Source organism: Mobula hypostoma, chromosome 12 (assembly GCF_963921235.1).
Source record: "Mobula hypostoma chromosome 12, sMobHyp1.1, whole genome shotgun sequence".
In the NCBI taxonomy this organism is placed as follows: domain Eukaryota; kingdom Metazoa; phylum Chordata; class Chondrichthyes; order Myliobatiformes; family Myliobatidae; genus Mobula; species Mobula hypostoma.
The window spans coordinates 74,178,201-74,205,552 of NC_086108.1; the positions used below are offsets into that span (position 1 = coordinate 74,178,201).

Below are 27,352 nucleotides of genomic sequence, written 5' to 3' on the forward strand. Positions count from 1 at the left end.
GGCAAATTCATGGCAGATGCAATTTAATGTGGATAAATGTGAGGTTATCTACTTTGGTGGCAAGAACAGGAAAACAGATTATTTTCTGAATGGTGGCCGATTAGGAAAAGGGGAGGTGCAACGAGACCTGGGTGTCATTGTACACCAGTCATTGAAAGTGGGCATGCAGGTGCAGCAGGCAGTGAAAAAGGCGAATGGTATGCTGGCATTCATAGCAAGAGGATTTGAGTACAGGAGCAGGGAGGTACTACTGCAGTTGTACAAGGCCTTGGTGAGACCACACCTGGAGTATTGTGTGCAGTTTTGGTCCCCTAATCTGAGGAAAGACATTCTTGCCATAGAGGGAGTACAAAGAAGGTTCACCAGGTTGATTCCTGGGATGGCAGGACTTTCATATGATGAAAGACTGGATCGGCTGGGCTTATATTCTCTGGAATTTAGAAGATTGAGGGGGGATCTGATTGAAACGTATAAAATTCTAAAGGGATTGGACAGGCTAGTTGCAGGAAAATTGTTCCCGATGTTGGGGAAGTCCAGAACGAGGGGTCACAGTTTGAGGATAAAGGGGAAGCCTTTTAGGACCGAGATGAGGAAAAACTTCTTCACACAGAGAGTGGTGAATCTGTGGAATTCTCTGCCACAGGAAACAGTTGAGGCCAGTTCATTGGCTATATTTAAGAGGGAGTTAGATATGGCCTTTGTGGCTAAAGGGATCATTGGGTGTGGAGAGAAGACAGGTACAGGGTTTTGAGTTGGATGATCAGCCATGATCATACTGAATGGCGGAGCAGGCTCGAAGGGCCGAATGGCCTACTCCTGCACCTATTTTCTATGTTTCTATGTGAGGAATCATTAACAATGCTAAGAGGTCTGTGTACACAGCGCTCTTAATAAATTATTTTGGTAGGGGAAAGAGAGACCCCAGTAATCCTCTCAGAAATCCTATGTAGGGTCTTGCAGTCAGATGCTTTGCAATTCCCATACCAGACGGTGTTGCAGCTGGTCAGGACACTCTTGATGGTGCTCCTGTAAAAATTGGCTAGAAAAGGGGAGGCAAGGGAGAGGAGTCTCCCTTGCCTCAATCTTCTCAGCACGTGGAGACACTGCTGTGGTTTCTTGACTAAAGAGGTGCTGTTGAGGGACAAGGTGAGATCATTCGCTATATGCAGTCCCAGAAACTTGCTGCTTCGAACTCCTAACTCTCTCCACGGAGGAGCCATTTATGTATAGTGAGGAGTGGTCAGCCTGCACCTTCCTAAAGTCCATAATCAGTTTGTGAAATATCCGCCACAAGAGGGACTTCCTAGTGGCCAAACATTTTAATTCCGATTCCCATTCCTGTTTCGACGTGTCAGTCCATGGCCTCCTCTTGTACCTTCCAGCTGGCCTCCTTCCCCTCCTCCTTTTTATTCTAGCATCTTCTGCCTTCCTTCTCAGTCCTGAAGAAGGGTCACAACCTGAAATGTCACTGTTTAACCCTTTTCCATTAACGCTGCCTGCCCTGCTAAGTTCCTCCAGTGTTTAGAGTCTGTTGCTTTCGATTTCCAGCATCTGCAGACTTTCTCGTGTATTATTATTCCCGTCCGCGATGTGACTCAAGTTGTTGTGCTCACACCATTCCACCAGCCACTCCCCCTCCTCTATGTATCATTGTTATTGTTGATGAGGCCAGCCACTGCTGTTTCATTGGTGAACCTGATGATTCGGTTTGAACTGCGAACTGCGTATAGGTCAGTCAGGCTTCAGCAGCACACAGCTCTGGGGAATGCGCGGTGCTCAGCATGCTGAAGCTAGAGATGCTTCTGCCAACATGGACTGACAGTGGTCTGTCTTTACTTTATCGTCGCCAAACAATTGATACTAGAACGTACAATCATCACAGCGATATTTGATTCTGCGCTTCCCGCTCCCTGGAGTACAAATCAATAGTAAATATTAAAAATTTAAATTATAAATCATAAATAGAAAATAGAAAAGGGAAAGTAAGGTACTGCAAAAAACCAAGAGGCAGGTCCAGATATTTGGAGGGTACGGCCCAGATCCAGGTCAGGATCCATTCGGCAGTCTTATCACAGTTGGAAAGAAGCTGCTCCCAAATCTGGCTGTATGAGTCTTCAAGCTCCTGAGCCTTCTCCCGGAGGGAAGAGGGACGAAGAGTGTGTTGGCTGGGTGGGTCGTGTCCTTGATTATCCTGGCAGCACTGCTCCAACAGCGTGCGGTGTAAAGTGAGTTCAAGGACGGAAGATGGGTTTGTGTGATGGGCTGGGCTGTGTTCACGATCTTCTGCAGCTTCTTCCGGTCTTGGACAGGACAACTTCCATACCAGGTTGTGATGCACACTAGAAGAATGCTTTCTACAGTGCACCTATAAAAATTAGTGAGGGTTTCTTGACTTCTGTCAAGAAGTCCAAAATCCAATTACAGAGAAAGGAGATGAGACCCAAATGAGGACAGAATTTCTATTTTCCATCCTGATCACTTTCCTTTCTAATTTATCTCCTCCCATTCCCACAGGCAGTTATCCTTTTTCCAGTCCAGAAAAAGGGTTTTGACCCAAAATGTCACTCTCCATTTGATCTCCCACACTCTTTGCAGATGCTGCCAGACCCTCCAGCAGTTTGTTTTTGCTCCAGACTCCAACATTTTCAGTCTCTTTTGTCCGTCTTTTCTCTTCACCCTTCAGTTCTGTCTCCTCTTCACCCCTTTTGATATCCTTCCTACCCCCAACCCATTTTCCTTCAGATACAGAGCGTACACGTAGTTGAGACACTCCGAACATTTGTTTACTTTGTTTGAGTGTCGTTCGGTTCGGCCAGCCACAGCGCCACCTGCTGCCTTGGAAGGCACGGTACCTCCGGCCATTTGTTCGATTGCTCTTCCTGCCAGGGAGAGTGAGCTGATGGTTGGTAGGTAACTGGATTGATCGCTTTTGGTACCAAGAGGAAGGGCTCGGTGCGAGCAGCGGTCGGCCCGAGGGCCCTGCCGGCCAGGTGACAGGATCATGGCATCCTGCGCGTACCCGCGGCCGGGGTCGGGATCGAGCCCAGTGTCGGAGCAGGGTCGGTGGGCGAGTGACACACACGCGCGGACCCTGCTGGCCCAGATGAATCGCTTGAGGGCCCGCGCCGACTTCTGCGACGTGCAGCTGCAGGTTGAGCAGCAGGTCTTCAGCGTCCATAGACTGGTGCTGGCTGCTAGCAGCCCCTACTTCGCCGTGCTGTTCGCAGGAGGTCTGCAGGAAGCCGGCATGAGCTTAATCCAGATCCACGGCATCGAGGCAGAAATCTTCAAGCTGCTGCTTGACTTTATTTACACTGGTTGGTACTTGAAGAGATGGTGTTCAGTCGCTTCACAGATGAAAGCTGTTGGCAATGTTCATTGGTTTGGGGAAGGAAAACAGTAGCGCTGTCAGCATGGGAAAGAGAAGATTCGAGCGCAAATTGTAGGAGAATTTCAAACTTAAAATCCTTCTGTTTAATCAAACTTCTGGTCACATTCTTTATTTTCATATCTTTGGTTGTTTGGATTAGTAGTCCGTTGCAGGCAGCTGTGTGGTATTAACTCAATAAAGTTACAACACAGGACTCCCTTTAATGTCAAACATTGACCAACATGATCAAAATCTGTGTTGCAAAAGGGCAATTATTTGTGGAGTGTACGTTTAAGAGATGTGGATGAATTAGTAAACTAAAGTGTGAGTGGGTTTCAAGTTTCCCATAATCGTGACCTGTTTATTCTCTAGTCAATGATTTCAGTGCAGTCAACAATAGAAATTAAAATCCGGCATTGGATCCCAACAACAGGTCAAGTAGTGATCAAGGGCTGTACTGCCATCATCAGTGTAATGAGTAATAGTATGCACTATTCAAAGGATATTCCTCAACAATGTGCTGGCTTACTTTGACACGCTTCCCTTTCCGGTCATCTGTATTAACAGGAATAACGACTAGCAGTATCATTAGAGTTATCTCCAAGTTGTCATTCTTATTGGACATATTGATCAGCATTCACTTTTAATCTAAATTCCTTCTGGTGATAACATTCTGGGAGCCCACCACCACTTTAGGTCAGATAAGATAGATAGATGGATAGATAACTTATTGACCCCAATGGAAATTGCAGTGTCACAGTAGCATTACAAATGCACAGATATACAAATATTAGAAGGGAAATAAGAAAGAATAGAAAATATGTTTACCTCAAACAGTCTAACAGGAGGGGTCATCAACTTGGCTGTAGGTTGACTCATTATAGAGCCTAATGGCCGAGGGTAAGAATGACCTCATAGAGCACTCTTTGGAGCAGCACCTTTGCTCAGAAATGATTAAAATCAAATCTTTGATTGTTCCACTGAACTGTTAATTATTATTTTTCACTAATATACCAATAAACATGAGGGATATATTAACTGATACACAATGAATTTCAATAAGCGCAGTATATGCTAATGTCTGTCCATTCAATGTCTACAATTAAAACAAAGTGATTTACAGTAGAGCAACTGGATTTGCATCCTTCCATTTGGAAGGCCTATCAGAGTGAACCTGGAGTAGAGTCTTCTATTTTGCAAAGAAGAGAAAATCTGCAGATGCTGGAAATCCAAGCAACATACACAAAATGCTGGAGGAACTCAGCAAGCCAGACAGTATCTATTGAAAAGGGTAAACAATGGACACTTTGGGTGGGTCTCGGCCCAAAATATCAATTTTTTTTTACTTTTTTTTACATTGATGCTGCCTGAGCTGCTGAGTTTCTCCAGCATTTTGTGTGTGTTTGTTCTATGAGTATTGACATCGAAACTTTACCCTCACAACAGACTATTGTAAGCTTCAAATACAAGACCTTAATTTGCACTTTCTTTTGTTTACTTTGTCCGCAGGTGTCATCAATGTCAGCATAAAAAATGTACAAGAATTGATCCTTGCTGCAGATATGTTACAGTTGACTGAGATTGTGAACATGTGTAGTGAATTTTTAAAAGGACAAATTGATCCCTCGAACTGTGTTGGAATTTACCAATTTGCTGAGCAAATTGCCTGCCATGACCTTGTGGAATTCAGTGAAAGTTACATTTATGTCCACTTCTTGGAGGTCTGTAAAACTGAAGAGTTTATGGGATTAGCAAAAGATCAATTGGTTAAAATTTTAAAAAGTGAAGAACTCCAGATTGAAGATGAATATCAAGTTTTCACAGCTGCAATGGAATGGGTTCTCCAGGACATGGTGAAAAGGAAAAAATATGTGATTGAAGTTCTGGATCCTGTTCGATTCCCTTTGCTTTCTTCGCGGAGATTATTCAAATATATTGAAGGTATTGTATGAATTTGAGTATTTTGTATTTCCTAGCTGATGTTGCTGATCTTTTCACAATAACATTCAGAAAAGAAACATGATAAATGTGGAAGTTGTTGTGCACAAATTGTTTGCTGTATTACCCAAAACATAATTAGAGATTATGTCTAATGTGTGGATTCTTCACATTTAAATTTACACAGATTTCAAAGGAATATATTTTTCTAGAGCTCTTCACACACTGGTGCTTTGGAAAATTATGGTTTGTTGCAGACCACAGAGCTCTTAATCATATGATACGATTATTAAATAAATAGTTTTCCTATAGAAATAATTATTGTTCACAATCTACATTGCATACTACTTTCCACTTTCATTTTGGATCTTCTTACTGGTATGGTTTCCATTACACTGAACTTGCAAATTCCCCACGTGTTGTTAGAATGGGTTGAACTCCAGACCCATGATATTCTCTCATCATTGCTATTGTCAACAATATCACAGGTTGACTTCTCTTAACCCTTTGTTGTTAAATTATGCTACTATACCACACCTTGCTGGGAAATTTAAGTTCTTGTGTGAGCTCAAATACCATCTATAAATTTGCTGATGATATAACCATTGTTGGTAGAACCTCAAATGGAGACAAGAGGGGCTACAGGAGTGAGATATACCAACTAGTGGAGTGATGTCACAGCAACAACCTTGCATTCAATGTCAGTAAGACGAAAGAGCTGATTGTGGACTTCAGGAAGGGTAAGGCAAAGGAACACATACCAATCATCATAGAGGAATCAGAAGTGGAGAGTGTGAGCAATTTCAAATTCCTGGGTGTCAGGATCTCTGAGGACCTAACCTGGTCTGGTCCCAGCATATAGATGCAGCTATAAAAAAGGCAAGACAGCAACTATACTTCATTAGGAGCTTGAAAAGATTTGGTATGTCAACAAAAACACTCTGAAACTTATATAGGTGTACCGTGGAGAGCTTTCTGACAGGCTGCAACACTGTCTGGTATGGAGGGGTGGGGCTACTGCACAGGACCGAAAGAAGCTGCAGAGGGTTATAAATTTAGTCGGCTCCATCTTGGGTACTAGCCTACAAAATACCCAGGACATCTTCAAGGAGTGGTGTCTCAAAAAGGCAGCGTCCATTATTAAGGACGCCCAGCACCCAGGAGCATGCCCTTTTCACATTGTTACCATCAGGTAGGAGGTACAGAAGCCTGAAGGCACACACTCAGCGATTCAGGAACAGCTTCTTCCCTTCTGCCATCCGATTCTTAAATGGACATTGATCCGAACACTACCTCACTTTTTCAATATATATTATTTCTGTTTTTGCACAATTTTTAATTTCTGATACACATACACTGTAATTTATTTAATTATTTATTCTTCTTCTATGTTTTGTATTACATTAAACTGCTGCTGCTAAGTTAACAAATTTCACGACACATGCCAGTGATAATAAACCTGATTCTGATTCCGAGTTATGACACCTTATCCTGTTTCTATTTTGTCTTTTAAGTTTTCCCTTCAAGTTATATTCAACAAGGTTCCATCTCATTCTGAGTCTCCCGTTCATTAACATTTCCAAAGGAATATCATAAACACAAGAAAGTCTGCAGATGCTGGAAATCCAAAGCAACACACATAAAATGCTGGAAGAACTCAGCAGGTCAGGCAGTATCTATGGAAATGAATAAACAGTTGACGTTTTGGGCTGAGACCTTTCTTCAAGCCATAATAGGTCTACGACGGATGCAATCTTACTGGCTCTCCACTCAGCCTTAAATCACCTGTATAATAGTAATACCTGTGTCAGCCTTCAACAGAATCATACTTTCAGTTGTAATCAACAAGCTCTATAATCTGAGCCTCTGTACCTCCCTCTGCAACTGGATCCTTGACTTCCTCACCAGGAGATCAGAGCCTGAGTGGATTGGAAATAACATCTCCTTGCTGCTTGGCATACTGCTCTACTCTGGATACCCAAAAATCTGTGTGGCTGGGCACAGCTCAAACACCATCTATAAATTTGTGAATGTCACAATATTGTTGGCAGAATTTCAGGTGGTGACAAAAAGGCACAGAGGAGCGAAATAGATCAGCTGGTTGAGTGGTGTCGCAACAATAACCTTGCACACGACATCAGTAAATCCAAGGAATTGATTGTGGACTTCAGGAAGGAGAAATTGAGGGAAGATACATAAGTCCTCATCAAGGCGTTAGCAGTGGAAAGGGTGAGCAGTTTCAAGTTTCTGGGTGTCAATATCTCTGAAGATTTATCCTGGGCCCAACATACAAGGAAGACATGACAGTGGTTATATTTAATCAGGAATTTGAGGAGATTTGATATGTCACCAAAGACACTTGCAAATTTCTGCCGATGTACTGTGGAGAATATTCTAACTGGTTACATCACAGTCAGATATGGAGGGGCCACTGCATAGGATTGGAAAAAGCTGCAGAAAGTTGTAAACTCATCCAGCTCCATTATGGGCACTAGGCTCCCCAGATCGGGGACTCCTTCAAAAGGCGATGCCATTATTAAGGACCTCCCTTGCCCAGGACATGCCCCCTTCTCATTGCTACCATCAAGGCGGAGGCACAGGAGCTTGATGACACACGCTCAGCGCTTCAGGAAGAGCTTCTTCTTCCCCCACCACCAGGTTCCTGAATGGACAGTGAACCCATAAACACCACCTCACTTTTCCCCTTTTTTTTGTACTAATTATTTAATTTAATTAAACTTTTACATACTTATTGTAATTTATAGTTGTTTTATTATTACATATTGCAATGTACTGCTCCCGCAAAACAAGAAATTTCACAACATATGCCAGTGATATTAAACCTGATTCTGATTCAGAGGTAATGTTGCAGCTCTATAAAACCCTGGTTAGACCACACTTGGAGTATTGTGTTCAGTTCTGGTCACTTCATTAAAGGAAGAATGTGGAAGCTTAAGAGAGAGTGCACCAGCATACTGCCTGGGTTTGAGAGCATTCCTGATAAGGATAGGTTGAACAAACTAGGGTTTTTCTCTTTGAAGCGGATGAGGGTGAGAGACAAATTGATAGAGGTGTACAAGATGATAAAAGGCATGGATTGAGTGGAAAGGCAAAGACTTTTCCCCAGGGCAGAAATAGTTAATACGATGGGGCGTAATTTTAAAATGATTGGAGGAATGTACAGGGGCAATGTCCGAAGTCAGTTTTTTTTACACAGACTGGTGGCTGTGTGGAAAGTGCTGCCATACATAGAAACATAGAAACATAGAAAATAGGTGCAGGAGTAGGCCATTCGGCCCTTCGAGCCTGCACCGCCATTTATTATGATCATGGCTGATCATCCAACTCAGAACCCAGCCTTCCCTCCATACCCCCTGACCCCTGTAGCCACAAGGGCCATATCTAACTTCCTTTTAAACATAGCTAATGAACTGGCCTCAACAGTTTGCTGTGGCAGAGAATTCCACAGATTCACCACTCTCTGTGTGAAGAAGTTTTTCCTAACCTCGGTCCTAAAAGGCTTCCCCTCTATCCTCAAACTGGTGGTAAAGGCTGATACATTAAGGAAATCTTTATACAGGCACATGGATGACGAACAAAAATTGAGGGTGAAGTGGGAGAATAGAATTAGATTGACCTTAAGAGCAGGTTAAAGGTTGGCACAATATTGTGGGTCATAGGGCCTGTACTGTGCCGTAATGTTCTATGTTCTATGAGTTTTTCAGACAGATCGTGTTGCGCTAAGATAGATCTTAATTCAATCATAAAGTCCACTGCCATGCAAGATCCGACTTATTTGACTTTGAGCTACTTCAGATAACTATCATTTAGTCCCAACAATTGACCCAGCATTCGGACCTTGTGGTAATGAAGTAAGATGGTGCATTTCTGTGTTAAAAACAGAAATGCCGGTCAAGTAATATCTGTGGAAAACTTTTTTTTGCCTGTTAAGCTGCTGCTGTTTAGAGCAGCAATGGAAGTCCACAACTCTGTCTGTCCTTAACTAATTCTGGTCTTGGTTTTGGTCTTGCAATGTTCATGGTCCCCTTCATCATGACAGTAGCTTTCTCTCAGTTGTCCCTGCTGTCAGCTATGCAAGCACCTGGTGGAGACTTGGGAATACTATCGCATGCAGATCTAGAAGGATTTTTCATTGCTGTTTGACCAGTCAGTGTTGTTAGCCCTGAGCTAAACCCTGAACCTGGAGGACTGGTGGACCACCCTTAGTCTGGCACTACCCTTTGACCTGTTTGGCATGAGTGACCCTACCAAGAGCCAAAGCATAAAGCCTTGACTCCAACCAACATAGCTCTTTAAGGTGTACAAGCCTCCAAACCACAACAGGGGTATGGTCCTCTTGGAGGATCTGTAGAAAGAGAACCCAATCAATATTTCAGGTCGAAGATCCTTCATCAAGAAGCAAGGAAGAGAGAAAGCAAGTTAGTTTAAGTAACAGAGAAAGTGGAAGGCATCGGGTGGAATAAAGGTGTCAGTAATACAGTGAAATGACAGTTTAGCTCCTTTGTGTAACATTTTGCTAATGTTGTGAAGTCTGGGTGATGCTTTCTGGTCTGGCTTACTAGTATATTCAGGGCAGACGAGAATATGCAAAAAAAAGGAGAGAGGAATGGCCAGTACTCTGTTTCATTAGGAGTTTGAAGAGATTTAGTTTGTCACCTAAAACACTCGAAAACTTCTACAGATGTAACATTGAGAGGCTGCATCATTGTGTGGTATGGGGGTGGGTAGGGGGTGCTACTGCACAGGATTGAAAGAAGCTACAAAAAATTGTAAAACTAGTCAGCTCCATCATGGGTATGAATCTCCGTAGTAACCAAGACATGTTCAAGGAGCAGTGCGTCAGAAAGGCGACATCCATTATTAAGAACCCCCATCACCCAGGACATGCCCTCTTCTCATTGTTACCATCAGGAATGAGGTGCAGAAGCCTGAAGGCATACACTCAGAATTCAGTAACAGCTTCTTCCCCTCTGCCATCTGATTTCTAAATGAACATTGAACCTATGAACACTACCTCACTTATTTTTTATTTGTTTTTTTTGCACTATTTTTAATTTAGCTATTTAATATGCATGTAGTACTGTAATTGATTTATCTATTTATTTGTTTCTATATTTATCATGTATTGGTTTGTACTGCTGCCACTAAGTTAACAAATTTCACGACATATGCTGGTGATATTTAACTTGATTCTGAAATGAAAAGTAAGAGCAAGTTATCTAAGTTGAGAAATTCGCTAGTGAGCCCTGCAGACTGCGACATGCTCAGACAAAAGCTGAGTCATAGAGCAATACAGCATGGGTTCAGGCCCTTCAGCCTAATGGGCTTCGGCTCACTCAGCTCATCCCAGTTTCCTGCATTCAGCCCAAACTGCCCAAAATGAGATCAAGTTCGTCGAGCTTGTAGTAGCCCATACATGAGCCAGAGAAGTCAGAGTGGAATGGTGAATAAAAATGGCAGCTTTCCATCTGTAGTGGGGTTGGGTCCAAAATTCACTGTCTGAAAGAGTGGCAAAGGCAGGATTGCTTACCATGTAAGGTCACATTTGGCTGTGTTGTTTAAAAGCTGTGACATGGAGGTTGAGATAAGGTTGGGCAACTCCCCTGTGATCTACAGAACTGTGCAAAAGTCTTAGGCACATATACAGTATATAGCTAGGGTGCCTAAGACATTTGCACAATACTGTATTTGTCAACATGGAGCGGAGAGCGAGTGTAAATCTGGCAGGAGCAAAGGATGTTGGAAATGGCGAGGGTGGATTGCTGCAGGAGTAGTGTGGGACAGGTGGCAGAGAAGGACTGCAATGGGCGAAGAATGGCACTTGTGCCTAAGCGCACAGCCCTAAGACACCAGTCAAGGTCATTTGATTCCAAACAATTGGTTTATTGATCATTAGAGAATGTCTCTTTGATACCTCCCTCTTCCTTCCCCCTTTCTCTGGCCCCTTTCAGTCCACAATAGAGACCCATTATCAGAATCACGTTTATCATCACTCATATATGACCTAATTTTTTTTGCAGCAGGACAGTGCAATACATAAAATTACTACAGTACTGTGCAGAAGTCTTAGGCACCCTAGCAATGTGTTTGTGCCTGAGACTTTCGCACAGTTCTGTTCACAGTTCATAATGTTAACATGCTTCTGTAGTCAATACACTTGTACATTTTTGGATGACAGAAATTTAGTTATCCTGTAAGCCTGTTTGAATATGGTATTTTGCATATTAGCAAATTTGATTGGATAATTCCATCCATAAGTCCACATTTGAATCTTTCTGTCAGCGTGTGATCCAAGAATTACAATGTTGTGATGTTTTTCATTACAATTACTCCATCGCTGATCAATTCCCCTGACTTCTGATAGTGGTCCTGCACTTGCATCACTACATAATTTCTGATGGCTAAGGGTTTGAAGTGATTTTGCAGCTTTTCTGCTATTTTGTTAAATGAGACATTGAATGTAGTAGAAGATTCAGTTGATTTGCGAGCATCAGAAATTATTGGGCTCTCTTTCTTCTAAAAGGATCACATTGCATTCATGTATGGCCTTATGGGAGAATCTCTATTGATGTCTTCAATTTCAGTAATGTTTTTGGCCTAGGAAAATAACTCAGTCTTTTTACTATATGAACTGCAAGGCAGTACTTTGTTGTAGGCTCTGAAATAGATATTGCCTTCAGGGACTGGTTTGCTATATTGTATTGTCAACTGCTCTGACAGTTCTGAAGCAAGTATTTTACGAGCAATCAATTTTGTGTTTGTTACTATGTTTTTGCATGCTCACCTCACCACTTTAACTTGGCATGAGTGAGTTTTTCATATGTGAGAAGATAATTCTTATTGAGATTTAACTTGTCACTTGATGTTCATTGTCCTTTATTTTGAAATCCGTATTACCAATGCAGAACATGCATTCTCTGTGGTTTTCTATTATCAAACTAAATCCAGTTTCAGAATGGGCGGAAAATACATAAGAATTTCATGGAGGTTAAAGCAAACTATATTCTTTTTCGAGAGCTTTTCACCAACTATCACTGAAATATTCTATGAAACCTAGTTGTACTGCAGTTAGTTGTGACACAATCTAAAAGAAAAAAAGCCTCAAAAGCAAAAGTAGCAGTTATTGTTTGTAAAAAATAGTGTACGTACTAAAGCTGTGAAGAAATTTGAATTTCCTTAAGTTGCAAAAATTGCCTTGTAAGTGAAGGCCATTCCTTCACTGTGCACAGGCAGGAATGCTAACATTTACAGCAGAGATACAGCGTGAAAGAGTTCCTTCCAGCCCAAATAGCCACACCATCACACAGACCACCCATTTAGCACTAGCCTAATCACAGGACAATTTACAATGGCCAATTAGTTTACTAACCAGTACCTCTTTGAAACTAGAGCACCTGGAGAAACCCACGTGACGTGGTTAGCAAGGTGAATGTATGCGGCAGAACTCTGAAATGCCTCGAGCTGTAATAACAACGCGCTAACTCCTATGCTACCATGGCACCCTATCTTCCCATCAGATATCAAATCAAAGTGCTAACTAAAATAGTCGTGTTTTTACTGTTAGATATTTTTTATCAAATACTATTATTAATGCATTTGAATTGCTTCTTTTGTTTCAGTTTGCTCTACTGGTGCACTGTAAGTGCATTTTAGACACAAGGTCTCTCATCTTCCCCACCCAACTACCTTCTCCTTCATCCTCAGCCAATGTCTGCTGTTAATGTGAAACTGGAATCTGTCTTTGGTAATTGGCAACATTACTATTATTCCGCCATTTATGTGTAAGGCCTGGTGCCAGGCAAATAACCTCTTCCTCAATGTCAACAAGACAAAGGAGGTGGTTATCAACTTCAGAAAAACTCATACTACTCACACCTTTCTTCACATTGGCAGCACAGCAGTGGAAACTCCTGGGAGTGCGCATCTCACACAACCTCTTACAGTCCCAGAACACACCCTCCTCAGTCAAGAAAGTTCACCAACACCCCTACTTTGTGAGGAACCTGAAGAGTGCTGAACTCTGCATATCAGTACTCAGGACCTTCTATGGATGCTCAGTTGAGAGCATTCTGAAATGCTGCGTCACTGTGTGGTATGAAAACTGCGCTGCAACAGTTAGGAGGGCTCTACAGTGGGTAGTTAAATCTGCCCAACGCATCATTGGCAACAGTCTACCCACCACCAAGGGCATATATATAGAAAGGTGCTGGGAAAAAAGGTAGCAATATCATGAAGGATCCCAATCACCCAGCTCATCGACTGTTGGTCCCACTCCCACCAGGGGAGAGGCTACTCAGAATCCATGCCAGGATCATCAGATTCAAAAACAGTTACTTCCCCAAGCCAATCAACATGTCCAATCATTAACCCACCAAATATTGCTGACCTACCACCATTTTATCAATTCCTTTCAGAGTCACCTTACATACAGATACTTCTGAACCTAGAGTCACTTTATTTACATACAATATATGTATATAAAAAAAGATGGTATTATTTATTTTTTGTGTTTTCATTGCATTCTTTATCTGGAGTAACAATCATTTCATTCTTATTTACCCTTCTATATTGTCATTCTTAAGTATACAACTTTGGATCTTGAATCTGAAATTATTGTAATATCCCTGTAAAAGAATTGACATAAGAACATAAAAAATAGGAGCAGGAGTAGGCCATCCGGCCCATCGAGCCTGCCCCGCCATTCAATAAGATCATGGCTGATCTGTCCGTAAACTCAGCTCCATCTACCTGCCTTTTCCCCATAACCCTTAATTCCCTTACTAGTAAAAACCTATCTAACTGTTTCTTAAATATATCTAGTGAGGAAGCCTCAACTACTTCCCTGGGCAGAGAATTTCACAGATTCACTGCTCTCTGGGAAAAACAGTTTCTCCTCATCTCTGTCCTAAACCTTCTCCCCTGAATCTTGAGGCAATGTGCCCTAGTTCTAGTCTCACTCACCAATGGAAACAACTTTCCTACTTCTATCTTATCTATCTCTTTCAAAATAGAACATAGAACATAGAATAGTACAGCACATTACAGGCCCTTTGGCCCACAATGTTGTGCCGACCCTCAAACAAAAATTTTGTATGTTTCTATTCATTCTTCTGAACTCCAGAGAGTATAGTCCCAGGTAACTCAATCTCTCCTCATAGGTTAACCCCTTCATCCCTGGAATCAACTCCTCTGCACTGCCTCCAAAGCCAGTATATCCTTCTTCTAGTATGGAGACCAGAACTGCACGCAGTACTCCAGGTGCGGCCTCACCAATATCCTGTGTAGTTGCAGCATGACCTCCCTGCTCTTGAATTCAATCTCTCTAGCAATGAAGGCCAACATTCTGTTTGCCTTCTTAATAACCTGTTGACCAGCAAGCCAACTTTTTGCGATGAACAAGCACTCCCATGTCCCTCTGCACAACAGCATTGCTGCAATCTTTCACCATTTAAGTAATACTCTGCTCTTCTATTATTCCTTCCAAAGTGGATAATCTCACATTTAATAACTCCTAATACAGGAATATTGAATCCAATTGGAAAGTATCCCATGGATACTTCAGAGCAGTGTCTCAAAAAGGCAGCGTCCATTATTAAGGACCTCCAGCACCCAGGGTTTGCTCTTTTCTCACTGTTACCATCAAGTAGGAGGTACAGAAGCCTGAAGGCACACACTCAGCGATTCAGGAACAGCTTCTTCCCTTCTGCCATCCGATTCCTAAAATGGACACTACCTCACTTTTTTTAAGATATAGTATTTCTGTTTTTTGCATGTTTTTAAAAAATCTATTCAATATGCATATACTGAAATTGATTTACTTGTGTATTTATTATTATTTTTGTTTTCTTTTCCTTCTATATTATGTATTGCATTGAACTGCTGCTAAGTTAACAAATTTCACATCACATGCTGCTGATAATAGACCTGATTCATACCTAAATCATTCCTTTGATCTTGTGGTCTCTAGGATGTGATGCATTTACCAGTTGAGTGAAATGAGCCTCAATTCAATTAAATTTATTAATTTTATTAATTATTAAAATAAAAACTTTATGCATTAGAACTTGGTTGCTTTCCTGTCCTATTCCATCCAACTACAAGTTTATTATTCTTCATGAGGTCTCTCTTTAGCATACCCACCCACTCCTTGTGCAACATATTTAATTAAAGATGATGATGTAACTATCTGTGTACAATTTGAATTGCCTTGAAAATGTTGTAACCCAACTTTAGGCAATTCGGATCATGTGTGGATGGTTACATTTTGGTTCTTGGATTTACGCTGTTACTTACATTAGGGTATTTAATTAGTTAGAAACAGCCCAATTTTAGGCCGCTTGTACTTAATTAAATATCCAAATCTGAGTAATGAAAAAAACAAGAAACAAATGTCTTTAACATTGACATCAATGAACTCATTACCGACTGGTTTAATCTGTCTGGGTTTACAAGTTGCAACATGCATGCCTGAACTAGTTTTGAGTATGCGTTGAAGGCTTTAGTATTATATTTAATGCAAATTTTTTTTCACACCACCAGGCATTTCTGATTTTAGTCTACGAGTTGCTCTGCAAAAGTTGCTGGAGGAATACAGGGAAGTCACTAAACCTCAGAAAGAGATCAAGTTTGGAAAAATGCCTCCTGCATCAAAGATTCGTCCTCGGAGGAAAGCCCGGAAGTTCCTCTATGCCATAGGTTACCAGCTTTACTATCATTTCTGTAGTCAAATGTAAAAACATTTCAATGGCCAATGTCACATCATGCCAGGGTGCAATTGATAAATTGCCACACTTACAATGTTAGAGGGAGAAGTGTTGATGGTATTTGGAGATCAGGCCCGAATGAACAATTACATGTGTCAAAGACATATACAGCCCTTTACCCACCAAATCCATGTGGAACTTCAACCACTCTTTTGATTTTAATGTGACTAGAAGTAGGATACCTGAAAATGCAGCAGCTGAAAATTGATTCATCAGGATTATATATAGTAACCATTTAATTGAACTTTTGTTTGTACACTTCTCAGGCTGGGTTGCATCTGTAGGAATATTGGCTTTGTTTTTCTTCTTACAGATGGGGCCTGGTTTGCAGTGCATTTCCAGAATTTTCTAGGTTATTTTGGTTAAGATTACCAATATTTGCAGTTTTTTTGAAATTTTCACTTGTACATTGATGTTGTGCATTCATCATTAAACACAACCAAATATTCTTTTTTTTCCTGAAATTTCTTAAATTGTCTTATGATAAGTGATCTGCTCTATTATTTGATTTCTCAGATCTGGAAACAGCATTTCCAACAATAATTACTTTTAAAGTCATGGAGCACACAAACTGGCCTTTTGGCCTATATGGTCTATGCCAAGCTGTGATTCTGCATCATTCTTATCAACCTGTACTTGGACCATAGCCCTCCATTCCCTTCCCATCCACGTACTTACCCAAATTTCTCTTAAATATTGCTATCGAACTGCATCTACCATTTCCACTTGCAACTCCTTCCACATTTCACCTTTCACCCTTAACCTGTGATCTCCAGTTCTGGTCTCATCCAACCTTAGTGAAAAAGGTCTTCATGCATTTACCTATCTATACCCCTCATAATTTTGTATACCTTTGTTAATTCTCACCTTATTCTTCTATGCTCTAGGGAATAGAGTCCTAACCATTTCAACCTTTCCCTTGAACTCTGGTCCTCAAGTCCCAGCAACATATTATAAATTTTCTCTGTACTCTTTCACTCTTATTGATATCTTTCCTGTAGATAGGTGACCAGAACAGTAAACAATATTTCAAATTTGGCCTCACCAACATCTTATTCAACTTCAACGTAACATGCCAGCTCCTGTACTTTGACTTAGGAAGGCCGCTATGCAAAATGCTCTCCTTTCGACCTTATCTACCTGTGATGGCACCTTCAAGGAATTATGGATCTGTATTGCCAGATTCCTTTGTTCTACCGCACTGCTCAGTGCCCCACCGTTCACTGTGCAAAGCATATCCTCATTTGTCCTCCCGAAGTGCAAACACCTTACACTTAACTGCATTAAAGTCTGTCTTGCTTTTTTCATCCCATTTTTCCAGCTGATCTAGATCCAACTTCAAACCTTGATAGCTTTCCTCAAAGTCCACTACACCCCTTATCTTAGTGCCATCTGCAAATTTGCTGATCCAGTTTACCAATTATCAGATCAATTATCATCTGATCCCTGAGGCACATTGCTAGTTACAGGCCTCCAGTCAGAGAGGCAACCATCTACTACTACACCGTTGCTTCTCCTGCAAAGCCAATGTTGAATCCAGTTTACTATTTCATCCTATACGCCAAGCAACTGAACCTTCTGGAGTGGTTCCTGGGAGGCCTTTGTCAAAGGCCTTGCTGAAGTCTATGTAGACAACATCGGCTACCTTTTCTCTATCTACTTTCCTGATAACCATAAGACCATAAGACAAAGGAGCAGAAGTCAGCCATTTGGCCCATCGAATCTGCTCTGCCATTTTATCATGAGCTGATCCATTCTCCCATTTAGTCCCACTCCCCCACCTTCTCACCATAACCTTTGATGCCCTGGCTACTCAGATACCCATCAATCTCTGCCTTAAGTACACCCAGTGACTTGGCCTCCACTGCTGCCCGTGGCAACAAATTCCATAGATTCACCACCCTCTGACTAAAAAAATTTCTTCGCATTTCTGTTCTGAATGAGCGCCCTTCAATCCTTAAGTCATGCCCTCTTGTACTAGACTCCCCCATCATGGGAAACAACTTTACCACATCCACTCTGTCCATGCCTTGCCTTTCAACATTCAAAATGTTTCTCATTCTTCTAAACTCCAAGGAATACAGTCCAAGAGCGGACAAACGTTCCTCATATATTAACCCTCTCATTCCCGGAATCATTCTGGTGAATTTTCTCTGTACCCTCTCCAACGTCAGCACATCCTTTCTTAAATAAGGAGACCAAAACTGCCTATGGTACTCCAAGTGAGGTCTCACCAGTGCCTTATAGAGCCTCAACATCATATCCCTGCTCCTATACTCTATTCCTCTAGAAATAAATGCCAACATTGCATTCACCTTCTTCACCACCGACTCAACCTGGAGGTTAACCTTCAGGGTATCCTGTATGATGACTCCCAAGTCCTGTTGCCCCTCAGAACTTTGAATTCTTTCCCCATTTAAATAATAGTCTGCCCATTTATTTCTTCTGCCAAAGTGCATAACCATACACTTTACAACATTGTATTTCATTTGCCACTTCTTTGCCCATTCTTCCAATCTATCCAAGTCTCTCTGCAGACTCTCCGTTTCCTCAGCACTACCGGCCCCTCCACCTATCTTCGTATCGTCAGCAAACTTAGCCACAAAGCCATCTATTCCATAATCCAAATCATTGATGTACAATGTAAAAAGAAGCGGCCCCAACCCGGACCCCTGTGGAACACCACTGGTAACCGGCAGCCAACCAGAATAGGATCCCTTTATTCCCACTCTCTGTTTCTTGCCAATCAGCCAACCCTCTACCCACGTATGTAACTTTCCCGTAATAACCTCCTTGAAAATCTCTATAAGATTGGTTAAACATGACCTACCATGCACAAAACTACGTGGATGATCCCTAATCTAGCCCTGTCTATGCAAATACTTATATATCCTGTCATTTAGCATAGCTTCCAATAATTTACCCACTGCTGATGTCAGATTCATTTTCTGGCTTATTTTTAGAACCTTTCTTGAACAATGGAACAACATTAGCTATCCTCTAGTCCTCTTGTCACCTCACCCGTAGCTAAGGATATTTTAAATAGCTCTGCTAGGGCTTCTGTAATTTCTGTAGTAGCCTCCCACAAGGTCCAAGCGGACATCTCATCAGGTCCTGGGAAATTATCCACTTTATTTTGCGTCAGGACATTAAGCACCTCTCTTCTGTAATCCTGTTACAGTCCATAACGTCACCGCTGTTTTAACTGTTCCAGACTCCGTGTCCATCTTAGTTCAAAATGTCCATTCAAGGTCTCCCCTTTCCCTTTCCACTCCATGCCTGGATGAACTAAAATATGAATCAAGTTTCAACAAAGCACCTTTGTTTGATCTTTAATTTTTTAGTGGGGAAGAGCTCAGGAATTGGGTAAGTTTTAGTAATATTCAGTTGTTTTTTTTTATCTAGTAGTTATGTATGTAGAATAATTAAATGATGATCAAAAGCATTCTCCCCATCCCCCTCAACTAAGACCAGTGTCTTATTTCTGTGAAGGTGCAAACAAAAATGGAGTTCCAATCCTCATTAACCTGACATAACTGTCAGATATTAATCTAGAAATCTCATCCTTTTGTTGATATGAATCCTTCCATTTTGTAGTAGTATTATTCACATTTCAAATGAGTCATCTCCAGAAGCAAATACTTTTTCACAAGTTTGTGTCAGATTTTCACATTTTATTGTCTTGAAGAGTAGTGATGTCTGAACAAAATTACTGGTACTTGCCATATAAACCATGAAAAACAAGAAATTATAACTTGCTTTTTGCTTCTCTTTTAATTCACTGAATGAGGTGTTTTATTTATAAATGTATATTTGGAAAATGATATTGTCATGAAAAGTAATTGCAATAACATCTTGTTTCAGTAACATCAAGGTGCAGTCAGAAGTTTGAAACATTAGATTCAGATTTTCAGATTAATATACACCGGGGTGCAATGAAATTCTTTGCTCACGTGAAGCTTACAGAGTAAACAGAAAACATAGTAATAATTATACAACAATTTATGGCAAAAGTGCACAACAACACAATGGTGCAATAGTTTTAGTGAAATCTGAAGTACTGCAGAAAGAAATTCTGAAGTAACATAACCAAGGGAGGTAGAGTTAGTTTGAGAACATGGCAACAGATCGGTGGTGTGAAAGAGATGATTGGTTCAGAAGCCCTTTTGTTATTTTGCAACTAGTCATGATCAACACACCTTGTCACTAACATACTGTGTTTTATCACGAGAATCTAAGCCACTGACTTTCATTTGAGAATTTAAACTTAACATGACAGTTTTCATGGTATTTTTTAAAGTTTCATTTGATTATTAAATAGAATAATTTAAATATTGAATATGTTTCTGGGTCTTTAAAAAAATAGTCTAGTTGTCCAGTTAGTACATAGAAATTGGTTTTAAAACACTTACAGAAGTGAAACTCTGTAAAGAATCTGACTGGGATTTGTTTATATGTTTAATTTCTTTCTTTGATTTTGCAAGGTGGTTACACACGGCTTCAGGGAGGTCGGTGGAGTGATAGCAGAACTCTTAGCTGTGTGGAACGTTTTGATTCGTTCAGTCAATATTGGACCACAGTGTCATCACTCCACCAAGCTAGAAGTGGGCTGGGTGTTGCAGTACTCGAAGGAATGATCTATGTAATAGGTGGTAAGTACCGTTATAATGTTCCCTTTGGAACAACAACAACAACAATATTTCCACATGTAGAATATGGTTTCTATAAAGTTTCTATGTACGTGCTCAAATTGTGAGATGTCAGCAGGGTACTCTATTTCTGACCTGTGGCAGAAATGCATTTTCTTCTTTCTTGCCATAGCTGATATTTCAAGGAGTTTGAACAGATAATACCTAAAAATCTTCTGTACTCTGTTTTTTTTTCATATAGTCATTGATTTTTCCAGCTAATTCGTTGTTTCTGGTAATTGTGATGTCCATGTTTCACAGGTTGGTGGGGGAAATTAGTCTTTTAGAAAGTTTCCAGTGAGTACCAGAACCACTAAAATCACTTGTCAGAAAATGGGTACTTGGGGGAATTTGAGGTGCTGTGGGCAAAAAATTAAGTTACTTTGGTACTGTTTTAATTTCTGTTCCATCAAAGATTAAAAGCAATATTGTTTATATTTTTGATTGGTCAAAATTCTGTTATTTCATAAAAATGGACATTTTAAATAGTTGCTTAACTTTACCATAAAGTCAAAAGAAACAGATTACATTTTTAATTATATTGAAGAGGATAGGCTATAAAAAGCAGTGTGATTAGCTATACTAGGTATGTTTAAAGGTTCAAAGGTTCATCTATTATCAAGTTATACAACTCTGAAATTCTTCTTCTCCAGATAGCCATAAAGAAAAGAAAGGCAGCACAATCATCAACTCCTAAATCCCTTCTCCCCGCACAAAAAAAAACAAAATTGGAACAGACATATCGACCCCCCAAACTCCCCTCCCCCGCACATAGAAAATAAATGAGAAAGCTCAGGTGAAAAGACAAAGAATACAAAAAAAATTATAAGACTAAAAAAAGTCCACATCCAAAATGCAAAAAACTTGGGCAACATTCTCCCTCTCTGTTGCACAGCAATCTCACCAGCGATAAAAACACAGTCTGCTCTCTTTGTAGCGGAGTGATCTCACCAATGATAAAAGGCAGTCTCCTTTCTCCATATCAGAGCGATCTCACCAGCACTAAAAAGGCAGTCTCCACTCTTTGTGCAGGAATGGGCCTTCTCACCACGAGGTTTCTGCACACTGCCTCTGCCTCCCGGAATCCTCTTGGAGACTGCAGAGCGCTGAAACATCTAAGCAATCTCCAAACTGCAAATCACTGGCTCTAACAGTTCCAGAATCACATTCAATATGAAAAACAAATGTAAATGACATAAAAGACGTGAAATATATGGCTTCATGATTTATCTGAATGTGATGCATTAATAATTTTTTAAGGTGAAAGTGATTCCATGATTTTCGACTGTACTGAGCGATATGATCCAGTTACTAAGCAATGGGCAGCAGTGGCCTCAATGAATTTTCCTCGATGTGGACTTGCTGTATGTGCCTGTCATGCTACTATTTATGCGCTAGGTAAGAATGCAAACTCATGTTTTACAGTTACTTTATAAAACTACAATAAAAGTAAATCATTGATAATGCAGAACTAGTGCAATGAAATATCCTTTCATTGTGATTAAAAATATCTTTATTCAGTTTTGTTTACTGCCATAAGTTACAATATAACCATGTCAACTTTGTAAATTGCATAGATTGGCAAGTAATCGCACTGGCTAATATTAGATGGCATATATGGGATCTTCAGTGATAATTTGTTTCAAATTTTCAGCTAAACCACAGCCAAATTGAAATGACCTGACATTTTCTGTTGTAAATATTTTCTCTTAATTGCAGGAATATGTAATTTAACACTGTTTCTTTTGTGAGTCTAACTTAATAAAAAAAGCTAATAGGGAGTCAGATGAACACTGAGGTGCAAATACCATTCAGACCTCAAGACTGATATGATCAAAAGGGGTGCAGGCTGTCCACAATAAACAATGAAGTTGTGAATTGAAAACATTAAAAATCACATGAAGACTTTATTAAGAAAATTTAAAAATGTAATATTTTAATTCTGCTAATTAACAAGTGTTTTGAGTGAGGTGTGTTAACAATGTAACATTTTTAAGAAATCTCCAAATCTTTTCACGCAGTGTGCATCTATTAATTATTTACAGGAGGTTGGGTTGGAGCAGATATTGGGAAGACTATGGAAAGATTTGATCCTTCTGAGAATAAGTGGGAAGTTGTTGGCGAAATGGTTATCCCTCGATACTTCTTTGGTTGTTGTGAAATGCAAGGTATGGTATGATCTCCCAGGATATAATTTCTTGTGGGTGTGAACAAATGGGTTTTAATGGCATTTTCTGCTTAGGTACAATAGATTTTTACTGATTTTTAAAAATTTTCCTCCCTTCCTTCCAGCCACCTTTTACCTAAGCTAAAATACAAACAGGTCCTTCTTGATTCTGAGGGATTGGGTATGAAGTGAAGATAAAACTCACTTAAATGTAAAAATAATTAGAACAATCCTCCATCACGTTCGCATTCGAGCAAACTACATTTCATGAATGCAAAGCCTATTTCATTAGGATTGATGATTAATTTCATAAAAATAAATGGAAACAAATGATCAACATGCTAGAAATATCTGTAATTGCTCCACAGGCTTCATTTATATTGTTGGAGGTTTAAGTGACGCGGGGTCAGAGCTCTCTTCAGCTGAAATGTTTGATCCTATTACAAAACGCTGGACAACATTAGACAGTATGAAAACAAGAAGAGCTTATGTTGGAGTAGCTGCTCTGAATGACTGTATTTACGCTGTTGGAGGGTGGAATGAGACTCAAAATGCTTTGCGTACAGTTGAAAAGTATTCCCTTCAGGAGGTGAGTGTGATTTGCTTATTATTAAGTATGATAACATTGTATTCCCAAAGAAGAAAGATAAAATTATGTTACATATTGTTTGGTAAGATCACAGTAAGTAAATACAGTATTTAGTGCAGTACTGTTAGGATTCACTAAGGCTGTTTTTTTAATGTCTCTGGCCCCATTCTAGCAGAAGCCATTTTGTGAGTATGAAAACAGGGCCTAATAGCAGAAATAGGAAGCCCCAGTTTAAAATATTAATTGGCGTTAGAGGGTGCTCTCAAGTTGTGCTTCTGCTTTGCTATCTTGCTTTGTTAGCTGCCCTCAAAATCTCTTCATCTTGTCAAGTCCTTCAAGGACCAGCATCATCGTCTACTTTGATGGGTTGAAATTAAGGCAGGTGCTCAAGAATGTTCCCTTGGTCTCCGTAATGTACCTACTGAACGTACAACTATTGAGGGATTAAAACTACTTTCCATGCATTACAAGTTCTGCAGGTATCTTTTTGTGGCTCAGCAAGTGCATTGGACAGAGCAATTCAGCATTTGCTGTATATATGGATATAGGAAGAAAGAGAAGAGAAATTGCCTTTAAACTCACAAGAGAGCATAGGCCATCAACTTTTTGCTGTTGATGTCTCTGTAGCAGGCAATTTATTTTTTACGAGGTCGAGTTGCTAGCTCGACACTCAACCCAGCACGGATGGAAAACCGTGCCTGGGGGGCCGGCTGGGTTCGAACTTGGGAGTCTTTGCTCCGAAGTCCGGTGCTGATGCCACTACGCCACCAGCCGGCTAATATGGATAAAGGAGTCCATTCATTTCATGAGATCCATGCCAGGTGAGCAATCCCAGTAGTACGAATCTCCCCCTTATTTCCTTGTACATTATTGTTTCTTCCACAAGCCCATCAACTTTCTTTTGATTCTTTCTGTCATTAACCTACACTGAGGTAATCTATAGTAACCAATCAATTTACCAGCATGTCTTTGCAATATTGGAGGAAACTGAACGAATCCCACATGGTCACATGAAAAACACACAAAGCACACTGAGGTCATGATGGATCCTGAGCCCTTGGAACTGACAAAAAGTAGCAGTGACTACACCACTGTGCCAGCCTCATACATGATAAAGACCAGAGTTCAATCCGTTGTTACTTTACTGTATTGAATGGCATCAGCAGGAGATTGGAATGGTCAGTACTGCGCATTTTATGCCCCAGCTATTGTAAAATGACCTTCCTGCCCATTGTAGACAATATGCTGCTTGGTTAAGTATTTGGGGTTTGTTAGAGATTTTACTTATTGCACTCAAATAAACATATGTTTTAGTTTTATGAATGGGGTTGTGTTTTCATCTACACTCCTTGTTCTTTTGAACAGAACGACTAGGGGGATTTGATGGTCAAGCATAACATTTTTGGCTGTAATCAATTTGACACTGGGATTTTTTTCCTGTATGTAGGATGAATGCATTTAGATATTCACCTAATCTTAAAAATGATGGCAGGGGAATACCCATACAAACCTAACCTGGCACTCCACTTACTTAGACTGAAAGCAATGGGTGTGAAATGTTGAACCATCTGACTCACTTGGGAGCATTGCCAGTAAACGCACTGCCTTTATGTTCTTCCATTCACCTGGCATTTTGAACTGCTAATGATTTTGCATGCAGGAAGTCTAGATAGAATTTTGATTTTTCCTTTTGCCTTAATGACTAATTTCAAAATGAAAAACAATTATCAATATAATTGAAAAAATGAAACCTTTCTGAAAATTAGAAATGTGATTACTGTTGTAAATTTCTAAAGTAACACCATGACAATATCTGATAAAATACATACATGCAGGAAATTTGCCTAACTTTATGAATTCAGATTTCCCTTTTTTTGTTCTCTTTTCCCATTTCTTTTTCAGGAGAAGTGGTTTGAGGTTTCTTCTATGAAAGTAGCAAGAGCAGGTGTTTCAGCCATTGCTGTTAACGGGCTGCTTTATGCAGCGGGTGGTCGAACGTCAGGCCGAGATTCCTCAGCTCCTGTTACTCTGGACTCCGTAGAAGTGTATGATCCTCATACTGACACTTGGATGGAAATCGGGAACATGATAACCAGCCGCTGTGATGGGGGTGTAGCAGTGCTTTGACTATTGATGACTTCCTAAGATTCTAAGAAAACTGTCACAGAATGCAAAAGATTGTGACATCTTGAATTGTCATCGTCTTTCTCTATGGAGACGAAGGAAATTTTCATGAGTTTACATAGCTACTTAACGCAGTCTTGAGTCAGTGTCGTAAAACCTAAAATGTAGGCACTGTAGGCGAGCTCCTCCTTCAATTGAGTTGTGGCTGCTCTACTACCTCACCTGTTCTCTATTCCTAATTACTTCAGTATTTATAAGTATTTCGATTCCTGTCTTAAATATTATCAGTGATTGAACTTACACTGCTCACAAGAATGAGAGAATGGCATTTATTTAAAACCATTTGGAGGGAGAAGTTATATTTGCTGCAATGTAAAATAAAGCTGCCACTCACTACTTGCACAAATATACATGAGACAATGTCATCATCTGTTTCAGAGAAACTAAATGCAGGATGAATGTTGGCCAGAAAAATTTTCTTTGAAATGGTGTCATAAAGGAACTTCAAAAAATGAAGCAATGGAATAGCAGCCTGGATTGATATAATCCAGAATTTGGAGTGGAATTTAAATGCTTTAGTCTCCCGAATGAGGCACACATTGGCAATCAACTAACACAGTTGCCGCAAATCGAACTTTGATCAAACAATTAATTCTAATTTAATACTAGAAGTTGAAGTACAGGAAAAACTTGAAGCATTATTCTTTGTACAACCTTTAATTTATAGCGTATTGTTATGTTAATGTTTTGAGTGAAGTTTTCAGAAGATCACAGATGCAGCACATAAACACGCCCTTCAATCCACTGAGTCTGTGCAGACTGTCAACCACTCACTTGCACTAATCCTACATTAAGCCCCACGCATCTGAGTGCATTTTTTAAAAAGTCGGGGCACATTCAGTGATCTAACTGAGCCAGTGCCTTATAGTGATTTCCTGTATCCACATTATATTTGGAGATGATTTTGATGTTTATTATAACCTTACTGTACACAGCTGCATTGTGAATTTAATGGATGGATTAGTATTAACTGGCAGTCTTTTGTATTTTTTTTTAATAAATGTATTAAACCGTATTTATTTGCTTTGCATTTATAGGTCTAGAAGTACAAAGTAGTGCTGTTTGATTGTATTGAAAACTATTGAATTGAAGGAAATTTATAGATTGTGGGACTATATTTCATGATTGTTTTTCAATCATCCTATAAGCCAAACCTCTCTATCCTTGCCATCCTGTGGTCTTGTAACCCCAAATGGTACCTCTGATGTTCCAGTTCTGGCTTCTTCATCACTCCTGAATTTAAGTGGTCTATCAGTACTTGCTACGTCTTCATCTAACTTAGTTAATTCCATTTGTGACAACAATTGACAAGACTGAGGAGGTTCAGTTTATGTAGCTGACAGTGCCACGGCAAACTGAAAATCATTGCATATTATTGAAAATCTTCTGCGTTACTGTTTGTACAAACACCCCAAATGAGGAGGCAATGGCCTTACTTTGATATTTAACTTCTATGTCAAAGAAACTGCACTTTTCTAAACAACTGAAGAACAGTTTTACACTTGTTAAACATTTTGAATTTACTCTCATCGATCACCTTAATAAACGTACTTGTGTCCATGACAAAATGGCACATAGAACAGTACAGTACAGCACAGGGCAGGCTGTTCAGCCCACAAGGCCAATCTAAAC

The 27,352-nt window shown here is 40.1% G+C and overlaps 2 protein-coding genes across 3 annotated transcripts in view; one reads left to right on the forward strand and one right to left on the reverse strand.

Annotated features, from left to right (window-relative positions):
• Window positions 1–2,891: 2,891 nt before the first annotated feature.
• ipp (intracisternal A particle-promoted polypeptide) lies at window positions 2,892–27,273 on the forward strand. Of its 2 annotated transcripts, none has more exons than XM_063064400.1 (8): window positions 2,892–3,317; window positions 4,880–5,311; window positions 15,869–16,024; window positions 20,577–20,744; window positions 22,041–22,178; window positions 22,826–22,948; window positions 23,316–23,536; window positions 25,439–27,268. In XM_063064400.1, the coding sequence occupies exons 1-8, from the start codon at window positions 3,002–3,004 to the stop codon at window positions 25,661–25,663; spliced, it is 1,779 nt and encodes a 592-aa protein (XP_062920470.1). In that variant the 5' UTR covers window positions 2,892–3,001; the 3' UTR covers window positions 25,664–27,268. The 2 variants fall into 2 exon arrangements, with proteins under 2 accessions (XP_062920470.1, XP_062920471.1); XM_063064401.1 differs by having other exon boundaries at window positions 3,195–3,442; window positions 25,439–27,273.
• The window catches only part of tmem69 (transmembrane protein 69), a 32,439-nt gene continuing 25,842 nt past the window's right edge, over window positions 20,756–27,352 (reverse strand). The window contains exon 4 of the mRNA XM_063064407.1: window positions 20,756–21,139. Within this exon, the coding sequence (XP_062920477.1) occupies window positions 21,100–21,139 (40 nt within the window). The 3' untranslated portion in view covers window positions 20,756–21,099. The remainder of the gene's footprint in view (window positions 21,140–27,352) is intronic.

Coding starts and splice junctions, on each gene's coding strand:
- ipp (XM_063064400.1), top strand. CDS start 3,002: ATGGCATCCTGCGCGTACCCGCGGCCGGGGTCGGGATCGAGCCCAGTG. Junction 3,318..4,879: donor GCTTGACTTTATTTACACTG/GTTGGTACTTGA, acceptor CTTTGTCCGCAG/GTGTCATCAATGTCAGCATA. Junction 23,537..25,438: donor AAAAGTATTCCCTTCAGGAG/GTGAGTGTGATT, acceptor TTTCTTTTTCAG/GAGAAGTGGTTTGAGGTTTC.